General features: G+C 57.4%; 7 protein-coding genes across 7 annotated transcripts in view; 5 read left to right on the top strand and 2 right to left on the bottom strand.

Moving 5' to 3' along the window:
- The first annotated feature begins 63 nt into the window (after positions 1 to 63).
- On the top strand, positions 64 to 2,332 carry GGTG_08189 (short chain dehydrogenase). The gene is made up of 5 exons (XM_009226028.1): positions 64 to 210; positions 336 to 526; positions 613 to 945; positions 1,025 to 1,910; positions 2,058 to 2,332. Exons 1-4 carry the CDS (start codon positions 111 to 113, stop codon positions 1,346 to 1,348), a joined length of 948 nt encoding a protein of 315 aa, XP_009224292.1. The 5' UTR covers positions 64 to 110; the 3' UTR covers positions 1,349 to 1,910; positions 2,058 to 2,332.
- GGTG_08190 (SWR1-complex protein 5) lies at positions 574 to 4,683 on the bottom strand. Its single transcript, XM_009226029.1, has 3 exons — positions 3,504 to 4,683; positions 2,225 to 3,379; positions 574 to 2,154 (listed from the first exon to the last, which is right to left on the bottom strand). Exons 2-3 carry the CDS (start codon positions 2,545 to 2,547, stop codon positions 1,470 to 1,472), a joined length of 1,008 nt encoding a protein of 335 aa, XP_009224293.1. The 5' UTR covers positions 2,548 to 3,379; positions 3,504 to 4,683; the 3' UTR covers positions 574 to 1,469.
- Positions 2,900 to 4,465, top strand: GGTG_08191 (hypothetical protein). The gene is made up of 3 exons (XM_009226030.1): positions 2,900 to 3,182; positions 3,290 to 3,611; positions 3,692 to 4,465. The coding sequence occupies exons 1-3, from the start codon at positions 3,118 to 3,120 to the stop codon at positions 4,247 to 4,249; spliced, it is 945 nt and encodes a 314-aa protein (XP_009224294.1). The 5' UTR covers positions 2,900 to 3,117; the 3' UTR covers positions 4,250 to 4,465.
- GGTG_08192 (WD repeat-containing protein 70) lies at positions 4,559 to 7,077 on the top strand. Its single transcript, XM_009226031.1, has 2 exons — positions 4,559 to 4,988; positions 5,042 to 7,077. Exon 2 carries the CDS (start codon positions 5,202 to 5,204, stop codon positions 6,570 to 6,572), a length of 1,371 nt encoding a protein of 456 aa, XP_009224295.1. The 5' UTR covers positions 4,559 to 4,988; positions 5,042 to 5,201; the 3' UTR covers positions 6,573 to 7,077.
- Positions 7,078 to 7,530: 453 nt separating this feature from the next.
- Positions 7,531 to 11,950, top strand: GGTG_08193 (SNF2 family ATP-dependent chromatin-remodeling factor snf21; the record flags this gene model as incomplete). Its single annotated transcript, XM_009226032.1, has 2 exons — positions 7,531 to 11,658; positions 11,729 to 11,950. 2 exons carry the CDS (start codon positions 7,531 to 7,533, stop codon positions 11,948 to 11,950), a joined length of 4,350 nt encoding a protein of 1,449 aa, XP_009224296.1.
- Positions 11,951 to 12,861: 911 nt separating this feature from the next.
- GGTG_08194 (coronin-6) lies at positions 12,862 to 15,819 on the top strand. The gene is made up of 6 exons (XM_009226033.1): positions 12,862 to 13,072; positions 13,210 to 13,298; positions 13,377 to 14,088; positions 14,159 to 14,195; positions 14,292 to 14,406; positions 14,467 to 15,819. The coding sequence occupies exons 1-6, from the start codon at positions 13,039 to 13,041 to the stop codon at positions 15,271 to 15,273; spliced, it is 1,794 nt and encodes a 597-aa protein (XP_009224297.1). The 5' UTR covers positions 12,862 to 13,038; the 3' UTR covers positions 15,274 to 15,819.
- A 248-nt stretch (positions 15,820 to 16,067) lies between these two features.
- Positions 16,068 to 16,310, bottom strand: part of GGTG_08195 (zeta toxin family protein) — a gene marked incomplete at both ends in the record, with an annotated part of 1,971 nt that continues 1,728 nt past the window's right edge. The window contains one exon of the mRNA XM_009226034.1: positions 16,068 to 16,295. Coding sequence (XP_009224298.1) covers positions 16,068 to 16,295 — 228 coding nt within the window. The remainder of the gene's footprint in view (positions 16,296 to 16,310) is intronic.

Consider the following 16,310-nt stretch of genomic DNA (forward strand, 5'->3'; position numbering starts at 1 on the left):
CATGTGACGTGATGAGGCAAGCACGTGGTCACTAATCTCAATTTAGGAGACAGATTTCGGTATTGTTGATCCATCAGAGGCAGCCCAGCCCTTTGCGGGAAACTGCATCCATGGCAACATCAACAGACATGAAAGTAGCTGTCGTCGTTGGAGCGTCTAGGGGGATAGGGCGCCAAGTTGCGATTGACCTTGCGAGGAGCCAATACAGAGGTTTGCATCCCCAACCCGTAGTAGTACATCTATCTGCTCGGGGCGACTTTGCGACGACCCGATTCGTTTCACATCGCCGGACCCATGTGAGCTAACGCATAGGTATCCGAGGACACATTGCAAAGTCGTCGTCGCCGCCAAGTCCACAAGCGACGCGAAGACACTCACTCCATTCCCGCCAGATCCGAACTCACACGAGTCTACGATCAATACAGTGGCAAGGGAGATAAGTGAGGCCGGCGGCGAGGCGACCGCTATCCCTGTGGATACAAGGGACTTGACCTCTGTCAACGAGTTGATCGAACAGACTATCAGGGTAGGACGAAGATGATCAACGATATCTAGCCTGCTTGGCTGCGAGATGGAAGAAGAGCCATGATGATAATCGTGAATATCACACAGGTATACGGCCGCATCGATGTGGTGATTTATAATTCGGGGGCTATATGGTGGGCCGCCGTTCAAGACACCCCGATGAAACGATTCCAGCTTATGCAACAAGTCAATCCGGAAGGGTTGTACGGTGTTGTTCAAGCATCCCTACCCCATCTCAAGGAGAGGAAAACTGGGCGTCTGGTCGTTGTGAGCCCACCCATTTACAGTCGCTTCGCGAGAGGCAAAACCGCCTACGCCATGGGGAAGATGGGCATGTCGGTTCTCACCATGGGCCTGGCCATGGATCTCCAGAGGGAGGGGCTCAGCGACATGGCAATCACAAGTATCTGGCCTGCTGTTGTCAGTACGCTCCTCCCTATCTTCACACAGATAACGCCTCCGTTAACCATATATCTTCTTGCCGTCCTCGTTGCCTCAGGCTATCGAGTCAGCGGCCACAGTGAGATTTACTCGAGAACACCCTGACGAGGCCAAGGATTTGAGGAAGCCGACCATTTTCTCCGATGCCATCTTGGCCATCCTCAGGGCTCCTGCATCTAGCGTGAATGGGCTTCTGGCGCTTGACGAAGATTTCCTCCGACTTCATGGGGGCGTGACCGATTTCTCTGGGTACTCCGTTGTCCCAGGGGCCTATCCCCGAAGGATAATGCCCGTCAAGCTCCCCGACCTGACAGTTGAAGAGCAAGATGACGAGGGAAAGAGGTACGATAGCTCCAAGACGACGAGCGGGTCGAAGCTGTAGCTCTTGATGGTGACAGAGGTTATCTCTGGCAATACGCAAGTAACGTTCCGAGCATACCACGCACAGTCGGCGTGGACTAATGTCAATACTGCTGCGTGACCCCGCCAACAAGTGGTGTTCATCATACCCGGGTAGCCAGCCGAGCTTTCCTGGCGTCGTCTTCTCTGCGGGCCTCGCTTCGAGCCAAGAAACCCTGGCGCTCAGTGTACGAGTGCTTTGACTTGCCGGCGAGTTTCAGTTCGTCCTGAATGCCTTCCTTGTCCACATAGCCAGCCCAATCAACTCGGCTCTTTTCCAACGTGGTGAGCTTCTTGGGCTCAGACCCGTTGCCCCCCTCTCTTGCCTTCATTCTTGCCGCAATGCCCAAGTTCAGGTCCGTTCGTTGCATCAGTTGCTCCGGAGCCGGTTCGAATATTGATCTGAACGCTTTCCTTGGTCTGCGCTTTGGTTGCTCAGTGCTACTCGGGTCTGTAGCTTCGGCTGACGTCTCCATATATAACTTTGCCTCTGCCGAGTCCCATGGGACAAGCTTTTCCTCGGTGTGGACTTTACCCGCGAAATTGTATGTCCGTTTGATCTTTACCATGCGGGATGAGTCTTGGTTGGGAGAGGCGCTGGCCACAGCTGTCTGCGACGCAGTGGAAGCGTCTCTGGCGTCACTGACAGCACCTGCGGTCGTCTCGCTGACCTGCTTTCCTGGCAAATCTAGTCGCGCTGGGGGCTGAGGTCGATTCATCTCGGCCCATAACGAATCGACGTCGATGGTCACCTGTCCACTGGCGGCAAAGGTTTTCCGTTCGGATTTCCTAAAGGATATCGTCAGCTATTTCGGCGGCGAAAATTGGAGAAATGTGTGTATGGTAGGTATAGACATACTCTAATGCGCGCTGGCTCCGAGTTTTGATCAGCCCACCCTGACCTCCGCTCTCGTCATCTTGCCCGGCCTCGAGCTCCTTTCCTTTCCTGCGCCGCTTGTTCTTTGCCTTTTGGATGATAGCTTCGTCTCCGGAGTTCTCGAACCCCGCGTCACCAGCTTCGTCATCCCCAGATGGTCGTTTCCGCTTTGTCGCTCCAGCATGTTCGGCATCATCGTCGTCTGCATCCTCTGGGGACGCATCGCGCGCACCATCCTCGTCAGGTGCGAAATCCGAATCCTCCGAGGAGATGTACTGGTCGTCCGGATCTGCCGCGAACTCCATTATGGTAGGTGAGGCGCTTGTGGGTTGCGAAGGGACCAAGGTTGGGAGGCGATGTTTGGGGATCGTCGATTGGCGGCGCTGTCTGCGCGAGCGCGAGTCTGAAATATTTAGTACCTGAGGGAAGGTAGAGGTCTAGGTTGGACAATGGATGTTCTCCAGAGATTTGCAGCTCCGGCTGGATAGGAGATAAGTGTAAGGTGGACAGAATGAGCTTCTCCAGCTGCCCGAGCGCGCCGAACTCACAGCTCCCGTCGCGAACGGAAAGAAAAAATATGTGGGTCCAGCATCATGGGCCACCTCAATGCATGCATATCAACTTTCCCCATTAGAGTAAGACCGGGTGAACAACAACCGACGATCTGCAGCTTCGGACGAGTTCCCCGCACAGGTGGCTCATGTGTCTGGCTGGCGGGATCCATCGGCACGTCGGTCATGAGGTATAAATCAGTAGGGACCTACCTAGGTGCCTACATACCTAGGTAGCGTCAGGATAGGATATCATCTACTCCCCTAAGACACCTATGAACTTTTGAACGTGAATACTCTACGCGGCCAGCTCCAGTGGAAACAATGGCACATGGAAGTGTGCTGACTGATGCCGAAAAGGAGCACTTCCTTGAGCACGGCTGGATCAAGTATGCCACCACTACACTGCCCGGCTAGCACCTCAAGAAGTGGATTCACCAACAACATCAATCACCAGCACTTCTGCATACTGACCTGACTGTGTTCTGGTTGATAGGGTCAAGGGTGCATTCACCAGACAACAGGCCGAGGAGATGACTAAGGATGTCTGGGTGCGTCTTGGCATGTCACCAACGGACAAAAGTACCTGGACAGAAAAGCGCGTCAACATGCCTGAACACAACACTTTCGATGCCTCCGAATTTGCCCCCAAGGCGTGGGCAGCGGCCAGTGAGCTCTGCGGTGGTGAGGACCGTATCGAACCAGCATACCGCAACTGGAGAGACACCTTTATAGTTAATCTCGGGAGTCCAGGTGGTGTCGATGTCCCACCCCGGGATCTAGATGGATGGCATGTCGATGGTGATTTCTTCGTCCACGTACGTGAGAAGCGTTGGGACGTGGGCCACACCCTGGCAAGGTACCTGAACGCTTGGCTAATGTTAAACATGCCGCGCAGTACCTGGACAGCCCCGAGCAGGGCCTCCTGATAATCCCTCTATTCACAGATATTGTGGAGGGGGGAGGGGGCACGGTAATTGCGCCCGACGCAATGTCGGCAGTCGCGCACCACCTGTATCAGCACCCCGAAGGAGTATCGCCCCGCATGGTCCCTCGCGGGGAGCCCGACTTCGAGAAAGAGAGAAACCTGGAGTGGTTCAACAACTTGGCCGCGAGTTCGACACAGTTTGTGGAGGCGACGGGCGACGTAGGCGACGTCTATCTGCTGCACCCGCTGATGCTGCATTCGGCGTCATCAAACCCGCTTCGCCGTGCTCGCATAATCCTGAACCCGCCGGTCATGCTGCGGGCGCCCTTCTGCTTTAACAGGCCGGACGGTGACTATAGTCTCGTTGAGCTCAGGACTTTGCGAGCCCTGGGGAAGGAGCCCCCTTTGGATTGGGGTATCAAGGCCCCCAGGCAGCGGATAGTGCCCGAACGGGTGAAAAGATGGGAGAAAATGAAGCAAGAAGAGGCTAGGAGAATGGAGCAGGCAAAGGCACAGGCGACGGCGTAGCGGGAGGTTATTAATCAGGCTCGCCGGGGCACGCCAGGCACGACATGTGGAAACAGGGCAGCATCAGGATTACAGGGAACTTGGAAACAGGACACGCGAATGGCTGCCAGATACAGGATAAGCGACAAAAAAAAAGAGTAGACATACCTAGAGACGGGAATTAGAAAGGATACTTGTAAAAGGACTAATCTGCAGGAGAGGATTGGATAATGCGGGTTCAATTGTCGTTCTGTGGGGTGCAGTTCTTATTTCCAGGGTGCGCGTCGTGGCTGGCCATCACACGTCACTGGCGGAGTGCTGGTGGGCACAGATGTCCCGTTTGTGGAGGGGATGGAACGGGGTTGACAAGGGGGAACGCTGCCTGCATTGTGACCTGCTCACCGACCGATGCCGTTTTCTGCATTCGCATCTTGTCTTTAAATCCTCTGAACCCCTCCATACTTCCCCGTCGGTTTTCTGCTCCGTGTCTCTAGACAAGGCCATCGGTACCTCGGCCCTCTTACCTCCCTGCCTGTCTTTCGTTTTGTCGCGTGGTTCCCGACTCCCAGTACACGGATGCGACAAGGCCTGCGCGCCTACAAACTCGACCATGGGTGACTCCGAGGAAGCGCTCGTCGCAGACGAGGCCCAGATGCGAGCCTACCTTCCTGCGTCATTTGGAAAAAAGGACAAGGAAGCAGACATTGCAGCGCAAATAGAGAGAAGCAGACGCATCGTCGACAACAAGCAAGCTAAGAAGGTGCAGGACAACACCGAACCAAAGACGTCAAAGCCTGATTCTGACGACAACAGCTCGGATGACTCCGATTCCGATTCCGACTCTGACGATGCCGACGAATACCCCGTATCCCACGAGCTGGTCCTCAAGACTCACGACAAGACGGTCACGACGGTCTCGTTGGATCCGGCCGGATCTCGGCTCGTATCCGCTTCGCTCGACTGCACCATCAAAATGCATGACTTTGCCTCGATGACACCGACAACTCTCCGCGCCTTCAAGAGTGTTGACCCTTGGGAGACCAAGAAGTCGGCTGCCTCGGCCGAGTCGCACCCGATAAACCTCGTCCAGTTTAGCCCTCTTTCGGGGGGCGTCTTCCTCTGCATATCGGCCCATCCTCAGGCCAAGATCCTATCCAGGGATGGCCAGATCCTGACAGAGTTCGTCAAGGGCGACATGTACCTTCGAGACATGCACAACACCAAGGGACATATCGGGGAGATCGCAACGGGCGCCTGGAGTCCAACGGACAAGAACCTATGTGTCACAGCAGGGTCTGACAGCACCTTGCGGATATGGGATATTAACAACAAAAGGTCCCAGAAAGACGTTATTGTCTTCAAATCCAAGGCCGCTGGCGCTGCTGGCCGGTCCAAGATGACGGCAGTCGCGTGGGGCTCACCGGCCCAGGGAGGGAGCAGCATCCTTGTGGCGGCTGCGCTGGATGGCTCATTGGTTATGTACGGCGGTGAAGGCCCGTTCACACGACCGGCTGCCGAGGTGAGGGACGCGCACAAGCCAGGCACCTGGACGAGTGGTCTGGATATCAGTGCCGACGGCCGTATGGTCGTTACCAGGGGTGGCGACGACCTCATAAAGCTTTGGGATACGCGCAAGTTCAACAAACCACTTGTGGTCGCGTCGCACCAGTCTACAGCGGACAGGTTTCGCATGACAAACATCAAGTACTCACCAAACTCCACCAGCATCATCACCGGGTCCGCAAATGGCGACTTGCACATCCTGAACCCCGGGACGCTGCGGCCAGAGCTTGTCGCTCCGATCACTCCGGGCTCCCCGCTGGTTGTGGTCGATTGGCACCCGAAACTGAACCAAATCATCACAGGGTCTGCAAACGCTGAGACCCACGTTCTCTACAATCCGTCGATGTCCTCACGCGGCGCGCTCGAGGTCATGTCACGGGCGCCCAAGAAGCGGCACATCGATGACAATTCAACTTTGACGATGGATCAGAGCGTCGGAATTTCGGCCGACTCAATCGTCACCCCAGGAGCCAGCGCAGGAATGCGAAAAGGGGGTGTCACTGCTTCTGGAAGATCACTGGACCCGAGAAGGCCGCAGGTACCCAAGCACACGCCTTTTGAGAAAAGTCAGCCGGATGAGCGGCATATCGAAGAGAACATCCCCCTCAGCCGCATGTTACACGAGGATCCTCGCGAAGCCCTACTCAAGTATGCCGACATCGCCGCCAAGGATCCCATGTTTACAAATGCTTGGAAGGACACGCAGCCGGTCACGCAGTATACTGAAGAGAGTGACGAAGAGGCGGATGAAGGCCCAGAGAAAAAGCGGCAAAAAATGTAGAGGGGTTGATGGAAATGAAAGACTCAAAGGGAACAGGTCGACGGGGGTCAACGTGACTTAGTACTGCAGTTTACTAGGAGAAGTCGTTCTGCATTGAGAACAGGCCGAAAACGTAGTCCGCAGTTGTAGCTAAAGTGGGCTCAAGATTGAGGCCTCTCCTGGTGCCCCAGCTTCTGAATGCAGCTGGAATGATATAGCGAGCCAGCCTGGGAACGTGCGGCTTGGAAATTCTGGACGGGGTCGGGTTAGCACGGGGTCGGATTAGCGCGGATGGGGCCCAGGCATCAATGCCTCAGGCATTAATTTTAAGTGGGGTTTCGGTGGTGGCTACCTCCAGTCCCATCACATACGAATCTTGTCGGTCGGTCGTGGCCTTCACTCCCCATCATCAAAGGCGACGAGGTGCGCGCATCGAAAAAAAATTGCCAAACCGCTTCGCGATCATCGGCAGCCATCACCAAAAAGCCGGAGGCTTCATCTCCACCTGGCTTCCGCCTCAATACTTTACCCGAACCCACCATTCGTTGTCCCCTAGCCTGTCTATTGCCCGTCTGGCATACGTGCACGCTTTCGCTCTTTTTATTTTTTCTTTTACTTCCCAAGCAACCGCGGTCGCACGGCTTGGTCCTCCTGGACCCCCACTCATCAATCAGCGCACCGTCACGTCTCGACCATCGCGGCTTGGCCATAACCATACCTCCCCTACTCGACGCGCCTGAATCCCGTGCATTGTTTCTGCGCTTTCGCCGCGCCTGACAATTTGCCAACCCGCAACGACAATACATCCTTCGACGCGCCTCCGATTTTGTGTGAGCAGCACCCCTGCGCCTCGACGACACGCGCCGCCCTCCCGCGCCCCCCCGTTCCGCTATGCGACCGACGCAGCAATAGCCTTTGAAGTTGCCACGCTCGGTTCATCGGCCGGTCCGTCGATAGGCTTTGGGAGCTCGCCGTCAGTATGGCTTCGGTACAAGCAATGCCCGCATCGCAGCAACAGCCACCAGCCCAGCAGCAGCTGGGCGGCGGCACCATGTCTGCTGCGATGAGTAGCCAGCAGATACAAGATCTGTTTGCCCGGTATCAACAGCTGAAGAAGCAGGGTGTCCCACACACAGACCCCGAGTTCAACAGGCTCTCCAACTTTCTGCGCAACGTGCAAGCGCAGCAGAACTACCGCAAGCAGCAGAAGCAACAGCAGATGCAGAATGCCGCTACTAATGGAACAGCAAACCACGTCCCTGGGTCGAACGACCATATGCACGGTAAACCGACCCAGCCCGCCTCGGCTGCCCCAGCTGGTCCAACATTGCCTGCTGCGTCAAACAGCTCTGCAGCCTCCGTGTCCGTTTCGTCTCCATCCGCCCCCCCAGGCCCCAACGGCGCGTTCTCCTCGCAGCAACTGGCCCTTCTACGGTCTCAACTCACTGCATACAAGGTTCTGGTCAAGAATACTGGGGTGCCGCCAAACATCACGGCCATGATCACTGCCGCCCGCCAACAGAGACAAGCTGCCGCTGCCGCCGCCGCTGCAGCAGCATCAGCGGGAGCAGCCGACCAAGCCGATCAGACGACGCCCAGTTCTGGAATCCAGCCTAGCCCGACCGGCAGCCAGCTGAAAGGGTTGTCGAATGGAATGGATGCCTCGCACACGGCTTCGGCTGAGACGGTGACACAGGGAAAGAAGTTCAGGCAGTTCAAGTCACCCTGGGAGATGGGCCATGTCCGTGGGAGTATAACATACTTCGATCATGGCCACCGCGACATGCGGTACATCGTCCCAGGGATCACTCCAGTGGGCATTGACTTTGAGCAGCTTCGGTCGGAGAGGGAAACCATAATCCTCAACCGCATGAGCACTAGGTACAGTGAGCTGCAGAAGATCGCCGGCAACATCGCGCACTGGGATACCGCTCAAGACGAGCTCATCCCCGACGAGACACTGAAGCGGAAAGCAATCATCGAGATGATGAAGATCCAGCTCTACTCCAAGCAGCGCGCTTTCCGTGAAAAGACTGGCCGTCTGATGGTGAACTACGACAACCTGGCCATGACTACCAATCGAAGCCACTACCGTCGCATGAAGAAGCAGAACGTGCGCGAGGCGCGCATCACGGAGAAACTCGAGAAACAGCAGCGCGACGCCCGAGAGCACCGCGAGAAGAAGAAGCACTCGGACTACCTGTCTGCCATCTTCAACCACCGCGCCGAGATGCATTCGACCACCCAGGCACAGCAATCCAAGATGACGAAGCTCGGCCGCTGGATGACCAACCATCACAGTAATATTGAGAAGGAGGAGCAGAAGCGCATTGAGCGTAACGCCAAGCAGCGTCTGCAGGCCCTGAAAGCCAACGATGAAGAAGCCTACCTCAAGTTGCTTGACCAAGCCAAGGATACCCGTATCACTCACCTCCTGCGGCAGACGGACGGTTTCCTTCACCAGCTAGCCGCTTCGGTCAAGGCCCAGCAACGGCAGGCGGCCGAGCGGTATGGCGGAGAGGACGTGGCCGAGGAGGAAGAATCGCATGGGTCGGACGACGACGAGGAGAGCGCGCGCAAGATTGACTACTACGCCGTCGCTCACCGTATCAAGGAGGAGGTGACGGAGCAGGCAAACATGCTTGTCGGCGGCAAGCTCAAGGAGTACCAGGTCAAGGGTCTCCAGTGGATGATCTCTCTGTACAACAACAACCTCAACGGAATTCTGGCAGACGAGATGGGTCTCGGCAAGACCATTCAGACCATCAGCTTGATCACGTACCTCATCGAGCGCAAGCAGCAGCTGGGTCCCTACCTGGTCATTGTGCCCCTGAGTACCTTGACGAACTGGACGCTGGAGTTCGAGAAGTGGGCTCCCACAGTTAGCAAGGTGGTCTACAAGGGCCCTCCTAACGCAAGAAAGCAGCAGCAGGACAAGATCCGCCAGGGCAGGTTCCAAGTGCTGCTCACAACCTACGAGTACATCATCAAGGACCGGCCGATTCTCAGCAAGATCAAGTGGTTTCACATGATCATCGACGAAGGCCACAGGATGAAGAACAGCAACTCCAAGCTGACGTCGACAATCCAGCAATATTACCAGACCCGCTTCAGACTTATTCTCACGGGCACACCGCTCCAGAACAACCTAGCGGAGCTATGGGCCATGCTGAACTTCACTCTCCCCAACATCTTCAAATCGGCCAAGACGTTCGACGAGTGGTTCAACACGCCGTTTGCCAACACGGGTGGGCAGGACAAGATGGAGCTGACGGAAGAAGAGCAGATCCTGGTCATCCGCCGTCTGCACAAGGTTCTCCGCCCGTTCCTGCTGCGTCGTCTCAAGAAGGATGTCGAAAAGGATTTGCCAGACAAGACAGAGAAGGTCATCAAGTGCAAGTTCTCGGCTCTGCAGGCTCGTGTGTACAACCAGATGGTCAAGCACCAAAAGCTCGTTGTGAGCGATGGCAAGGGCGGCAAGACGGGTGCGCGTGGTCTGAGCAACATGATCATGCAGCTCCGCAAGCTCTGCAACCATCCATTTGTGTTTGACGAGGTTGAGAACCAGATGAACCCCAGCAACACGAGTAACGATCTTCTCTGGCGTACGGCTGGCAAGTTCGAGCTGCTGGATCGAATCCTGCCAAAGTACAAGGCCACCGGCCATCGTGTTCTCATGTTCTTCCAGATGACGGCCATCATGGACATCATGGAGGACTTCCTGCGGTTCCGCGGTCTTCTGTATTTGCGCCTGGATGGTACTACCAAGTCGGAGGACCGTTCGGAGCTGCTGTTCCAATTCAACCGGCCCGACTCGCCCTACTTCATGTTCCTTCTCTCGACCCGCGCTGGTGGCCTGGGTCTGAACCTGCAGACGGCGGACACGGTTATCATCTACGACTCGGACTGGAATCCCCACCAGGATCTGCAGGCCCAGGACCGTGCCCATCGTATCGGGCAGAAGAACGAGGTCCGGATTCTCCGGCTCATCCACTCCAACTCTGTCGAGGAGAAGATCCTGGACCGGGCACGGTTCAAGCTCGACATGGATGGCAAGATTATCCAGGCCGGACGGTTCGACAACAAGTCATCCGAGACGGATCGTGACGCCATGTTGCGGACATTGCTCGAAACGGCGGACATGGCGGAGTCGGGTGAGCAGGAGGAAATGGACGACGAGGAGCTCAACATGATCTTGGCGCGTGACGAGTCGGAGATTGTCAAGTTCCAGGAGCTGGATGAACAGCGGATCAATGACCCAACGTACGGAACAGCGCCGGGATGCAAGGGCGTCCCTCGTCTGATGGTGGAGAGCGAGCTGCCCGAGATCTACATGTCGGACGGCAACCCGGTCGAAGAGACAGACGAGACAGTGTTTGGTCGTGGAGCGCGCGAGCGGACCAAGGTCAGGTACGACGACGGCCTGACGGAAGAGCAGTGGCTTATGGCGGTGGACGACGACGACGACTCACCAGAAGCTGCCGCGGCCCGGAAGCAGGCGCGCAAAGACAAGAGGGAGGCGAACCGGCTCAAGCGGCTGGCTACATCCAACGGATCGCTGGACAACTCTCCGTCAGCAAGCCGGGCGAGCACCGAGGAGCAGGAGACGCCGGTCAAGAAGCGCGGGCGCAAGCCCGGCAAGCAAGAGAAACGAAAGGCCGAAGATGGTGATGATGAGCCGCCGGCCAAGAAGCGCAGAGGTCCCCAAGGCCGGCCAAAGGCGATGTCGGGATCAGGTGGGGGCAAGCAAGGGACGCCACATCGCGACGTGCTGCAGAAGAGCCTCGGCCGCATCTACGAGGGCTTGATGGAGCTCGAGGTGGACGACTTGGAGCCCGAACCGGAAGCGAACGACGACGACGATGAAGGACCGATAAAGCGCCTCATCATCGGTCCCTTTGTCAAGCTCCCCCCAAAGCGCGATTATGCAGACTACTACGTCATCATCGCGAAGCCCATCGCGATGAAGCAGATCGAGAGCAAGATCAAAAAGGAGGAGTATGGAAGCCTGAGCGACATGCGCGCCGACATCGAGCTGCTTTGCAACAATTGTCGCCAGTACAACGAGGATGGTAGCCTGCTCTACTCGGACGCGAATACCATTGAGGTTAGTGAGGTCCCATGTGCTATGCGAGGGCGGATTTCGTTTGCTAACCATGTGTGAATCGGTGGTGCAGGCATCCTTCAACGAAAGATTCAAGGCAGAGCTCAGCGCGCACCCCGAGCTGATGGAGCTGGAGGATCCTCGTGTCAAAGACAAGGAGGCATCGGTGGCCCCCTCGGCAGGCACGGGCACGCCGCAGCCGTCGGCGGCGACACCCAGGATTAAGATAATAGCCAACGGCGTCGGCCAGCCCAACGGGGTTACAAGTAATGGTGTTGGTGCCGAGGATGACTGAAACGTATAATGCTTTGCTCAACTTCAAAGGCAGAAGTACACGAGGGTTATCGATGGCAAGACTCGGACAGGCACTGTTTCCTCGAAGCAAAGGGAACGAAACAACGACGATACGGAGGGGTTAGCGAGATGTATTTATTACTAGGTTTTGGGCCTTCTTTTCTTTTTCTTTGTTTACTCTTCTCCCTCCCCGCCTCTCTCCGTCTTGTTTTCTCTGTTTTGGTTCTCTTCTTTTCCTAGCTCTTTTCGCCCTCTTTCCACGTCGAGCACTACTTCCTCTTCTTGTCTCCTTCTTCGTCTTCATCTTTGGTAGCTCGTGGCGCTAGTGGCTTCTCTGACAGGCGCGTCTGTGGCGTGCCCGGACTCGGCCGGGTGATGATGGATCTATGCCACCATCCACGAGAGACGTGAAGGGTGCTTACGGGCTTGGTAGAAATGTAATGACGGTATTTGTGATGGGTGCGAGATCAAACACGCGGGGAGGCAGGCGTCCAGGACATGGTAGCTTCGACTTGTGGCTTCGACTCTGCTCTCTTCTCTCTTTCCGTCTCGTTTACAGAACTTGAACAAGACTCTTTTTGAGCCTAGCCGTGTTTCTTCTGGGCGCATGCTATTGCGTGGATTGGCTATCTCTTCTTTCTCACTTGTTTCTGTCTTTCTTCCTTGTCTGGAGGCAAGCAGCCGAGCTGCATTGAAATGGGTGACTTTGATTGCGGATTCTTTTTTAGCTGAGGTTCGTTCCCACGGGGGCTTTGAATGGGCAAGTCAATACACAGGAGATGAGCGTACCATGAATGCATTACTGGGCAGGCTGGTGTGGCTCCACGTGCCACTGGCTGCTCTGTGCGCGCGCATTCGAGATGCCCCACTCACTCGCATTGTCGGCGGGCTGGGTTCCCCCAAGCAGGCTGACGAGGAGGAAATATTGAAGCATTGAGCGAGCAATCGATCAAGCAACCTTCGTTGTCGTCGGCCCGGCGCCTTTACCTCCGCATTTTTCTTTGCACGCAGACACCCTACCTCCCTCGCTTCCTCCCTAGCCATCCTGTCTCCCTCGACCGGGCTCGCGCCGCCTCGCCGCTGACCCCGATGGCAGGTCGTTTCGTGCGCGCGTCGAAGTATCGTAAGTCGCCTGTCGCCGCCGCCTTGTTTCTCGCAGGCGGCACCAGCTCTGCGCCCGGTGCGCGTGGGCTGGCCCTGGCTCGGCCGGCAGCGTCCCTGGCGACCGACTGACGCGCGTGGCACACGCAAATATCACAGGACACATATTCGGCAAGCCCACCAGGAAGGAGTTCTGTTACGACAACCTGCACATCAGCCGCAATGCCTGGGACACGAACCTAGTCAAGGTGCGCCGCGACGGCCTGCTTCTTGCCCCATTGCCCCAGCACGCTCGGCCCGGCATCACACTCACGCGCGCGTCCTAGGTCAACCCGGACTACCTCTCGGTCAACTGGGAGTCCAGCGGCGGCGGCGCCTTCGCCGTCATCCCCCTGACGGAGCGGGGCAAGGTGCCCGACCAGATCCCGCTCTTTCGCGGCCACACCGCCGCCGTGCTCGACACCGACTGGCACCCCTTCAACGACCGCCTCATCGCCTCAGCCTCGGACGACGCCAAGGTCTTCATCTGGCAGGTCCCCGAGGGCTTCACCCTGTACACGGACGCCGAGGAGCCCCAGGATGTCGCGCCGCTCAGCCGCCTGTCGGGCCACTCGAGGAAGGTCGGCCAGGTGCTGTTCAACCCCGCCGCTGAGAACATCCTAGCGTCGGCCTCGGGCGACCTGACCATCCGCCTTTGGGACGTCTCGACGGGCCAGACCCACGTCACGCTCAAGCACCCAGACATCGTGCAGAGCCTGTCGTGGAGCGCCGCCGGCAACCTGCTGGCCACCACGTCGCGCGACAAGAAGTTGCGCGTCTGGGATGTGCGCCAGGAGAAGCCCGTCCACGAGGCCCCCGGCCACACGGGCGCAAAGAACAGCCGCGTCGTCTGGCTCGGCGAGCACAACCGCTTCGCTACCACGGGCTTCTCCCGTATGAGCGAGAGGCAGCTCGCTCTCTGGGAGCCTGGACAGACCGAGCCCATTGGGGGCTTCCACACCCTCGACTCCATCTCGGGCGTCTGCATGCCTTTCTGGGGTGCGTGCTGCCCCTGCTCCACCCCTACCTAGAACGTATGAGCCATGTTGCTGACACAGCCGCGAGACAGATGATGGCTCAAACTGCTTGTACCTTGCCGGCAAGGGGTAAGTGCGCCGGTGGCATTGCCCCTATTCTTTTTTTCTTTTTTTTATAACAGACGGCCCTATGATAACAATAACTAACGCATTACCACTGGACAGTGACGGCAACATCCGATACTTTGAATACGAGAACGACAAGTTCGAGTTCCTTTCCGAGTACAAGTCGCCCGACCCCCAGAGAGGCATTGCCTTTGTGCCCCGTCGCGGGATCAATGTGAGTGTGCGCCTGTTGCGGCAGGGCCTAGGCCTTTGCTGACATGATCTGTCCATGTAGGTGCACGAGAACGAGGTTATGAGGGCGTACAAGACGGTAAGCGACGCCTACATCGAGCCCATCTCGTTTACGGTCCCGCGGAGAGCCGAGACGTTCCAGTCGGACATTTTCCCACCCGCCACTGGGCTCAAGGCTGCCATGTCGGCCAGCGAATGGATTTCGGGCAAGACGGGACTGCCTCCCAAGATCGACCTGGAGAGCGTCTACGATGGCACCGCCCCCGTCGAGGTACCCTCGGACTACAAGGCACCTGCGCCCACACTGGCAACCGCCCCCGCCCCCACGCCCGTCGCGCAGGCACCCGTTCAAAAGGATAAAGAGCCCGAGTTGAAACCGGCGGTGCGGTCGCCGCCGCCCTCGGTCGGCGAGCAGAAGCAATCGATCGCGGCCATGGCCTCCAAGTACCAGGACAACGAGGAAGACGACAGCAACGCGAACGGAGGGGACGACGATGGGGGCGACACGTCGAGCTTTGAGGAGGTGTCGAGGCCAGCCCCGCGCGCCGCTGTGGTGCGACCGGATCCGAAGCCGCCGTCGCCGGTCAAGGCCGCCGCGCCGGCCGTAGCGCACCGGACCTTCTCGCCACCGACAACGACAGCGGCAGAGGGTTCGGTTGTTGAGACCTCGCTGGGGCAGATCAAGCAGCTCCTGGAGGCGCAGACCAAGATCATCAGCGAGCAGAGCGACAAGATCGGCCATCTTACCGCCGAGGTCGAGACGCTGAAGAAGAGGATCGGGGCTGGCTCCCAGGACCAGAGCGAGCGCATCAGGCAGCTCGAGCTCGAGCTTGAGGCAGCGCGGTCCTAGAAGAGGCAGGGGAAGGATAAGCAAAAGCGAGGAGGATCTGGCCAAGACTGGGTCCTACTTAATTTAGCCTTCTGAGCGAGGCGACGCGTGGGGACGGGTGAGAAGAACAAAAGAATGGGAGGATATATATCGACGAACAAACAGGATGGCGATGAACAAATCAAGCCAGCTTGTTCTGTCATATTGGCTTTCTTTCTCTCTAGCGAGCGCATTTTAACACCACCCTCGATCCGTTCCCTGTTTGCCCTTGGCTCGGGTACCATCTTTCTTCTAGACTCGTTCCTTGCTGCCCCTCCTCCTCGCCGCCTGTCTTGCTCGGCGAAACTTTGGGCGGCCGGCCAGGCCGACTTGGATGTATTTATCAGACTTGTTGTGTTTCCCCTTCTTTTCTCTGTGTTTTTTTTCCTGAAGGGTTCCAGACTGGAAGCCTACCCACCTACCTACTACCTACCTATCTAGCAAGCAAGCACGTCGACTGCAACATTTCCGTGTCCATCAATCAAGCTGCGTGGCTATCTATATGTACGTTTCTATTGTGCGTGCGTCCTTGAACGCGCTTGTTTCAGCGCCAGCCAACGACCAGGCAGCGTTGGTTTTTTCTAGATAGCACTGTCTTTTTTTCTTGTATACTTGTTTGGGACAGCTCTATCAGCCATACTATCTCCTGAGCAGAACGGAGGCCGGGCTGCAATGCCCGCGGTGGCAGTGAGCGACAAGACGAAGCGTGCAAATCTTGTCGGATTACACCCAAGTACCAACGCCCGCGTCCAGAGCCGTCCTTCCCCATCATCTGCCTATACGCTCCTGCCATGCTTTACAAAGGCTTCCGGGTTGAAAGGCTGCAAGTCAGGGAACGGACCGTCGCAGTCGCCGGCGCCGTCGCCGCAGGTCGCAGGCGGCGGCGGCGGCGACTCCAGGCCGCGCAGCAGCTCCTCGACCTCGGCGACCTGCGCCCCGAGCTGCGGCCGGTCGGCGCCGGCCAGTGATCTCAGCGCGTCCAGCTCGGCGCCGGCCACGCGCAGCTCCTCGGGGCGTCA

This window comes from Gaeumannomyces tritici, assembly GCF_000145635.1.
Source record: "Gaeumannomyces tritici R3-111a-1 unplaced genomic scaffold supercont2.4, whole genome shotgun sequence".
NCBI classification, from domain to species: Eukaryota; Fungi; Ascomycota; class Sordariomycetes; order Magnaporthales; family Magnaporthaceae; genus Gaeumannomyces; species Gaeumannomyces tritici.

What these genes read in the sequence shown, in the direction of transcription:
- GGTG_08189 (XM_009226028.1), top strand. Translation starts at nt 111, where the DNA reads ATGGCAACATCAACAGACATGAAAGTAGCTGTCGTCGTTGGAGCGTCT. An exon ending in TGATCGAACAGACTATCAGG is followed by an intron (nt 527 to 612) that starts GTAGGACGAAGA and finishes AATATCACACAG; the next exon opens with GTATACGGCCGCATCGATGT. An exon ending in CAAGTATCTGGCCTGCTGTT is followed by an intron (nt 946 to 1,024) that starts GTCAGTACGCTC and finishes TCGTTGCCTCAG; the next exon opens with GCTATCGAGTCAGCGGCCAC.
- GGTG_08190 (XM_009226029.1), bottom strand. Translation starts at nt 2,547, where the DNA reads ATGGAGTTCGCGGCAGATCCGGACGACCAGTACATCTCCTCGGAGGAT. An exon ending in CGGAGCCAGCGCGCATTAGA is followed by an intron (nt 2,155 to 2,224) that starts GTATGTCTATAC and finishes GATATCCTTTAG; the next exon opens with GAAATCCGAACGGAAAACCT.
- GGTG_08191 (XM_009226030.1), top strand. Translation starts at nt 3,118, where the DNA reads ATGGCACATGGAAGTGTGCTGACTGATGCCGAAAAGGAGCACTTCCTT. An exon ending in CTTGAGCACGGCTGGATCAA is followed by an intron (nt 3,183 to 3,289) that starts GTATGCCACCAC and finishes TCTGGTTGATAG; the next exon opens with GGTCAAGGGTGCATTCACCA. An exon ending in ATGGTGATTTCTTCGTCCAC is followed by an intron (nt 3,612 to 3,691) that starts GTACGTGAGAAG and finishes CATGCCGCGCAG; the next exon opens with TACCTGGACAGCCCCGAGCA.
- GGTG_08192 (XM_009226031.1), top strand. Translation starts at nt 5,202, where the DNA reads ATGCATGACTTTGCCTCGATGACACCGACAACTCTCCGCGCCTTCAAG.
- GGTG_08194 (XM_009226033.1), top strand. Translation starts at nt 13,039, where the DNA reads ATGGCAGGTCGTTTCGTGCGCGCGTCGAAGTATC. An exon ending in CGTGCGCGCGTCGAAGTATC is followed by an intron (nt 13,073 to 13,209) that starts GTAAGTCGCCTG and finishes CAAATATCACAG; the next exon opens with GACACATATTCGGCAAGCCC. An exon ending in CGTCTGCATGCCTTTCTGGG is followed by an intron (nt 14,089 to 14,158) that starts GTGCGTGCTGCC and finishes GCCGCGAGACAG; the next exon opens with ATGATGGCTCAAACTGCTTG.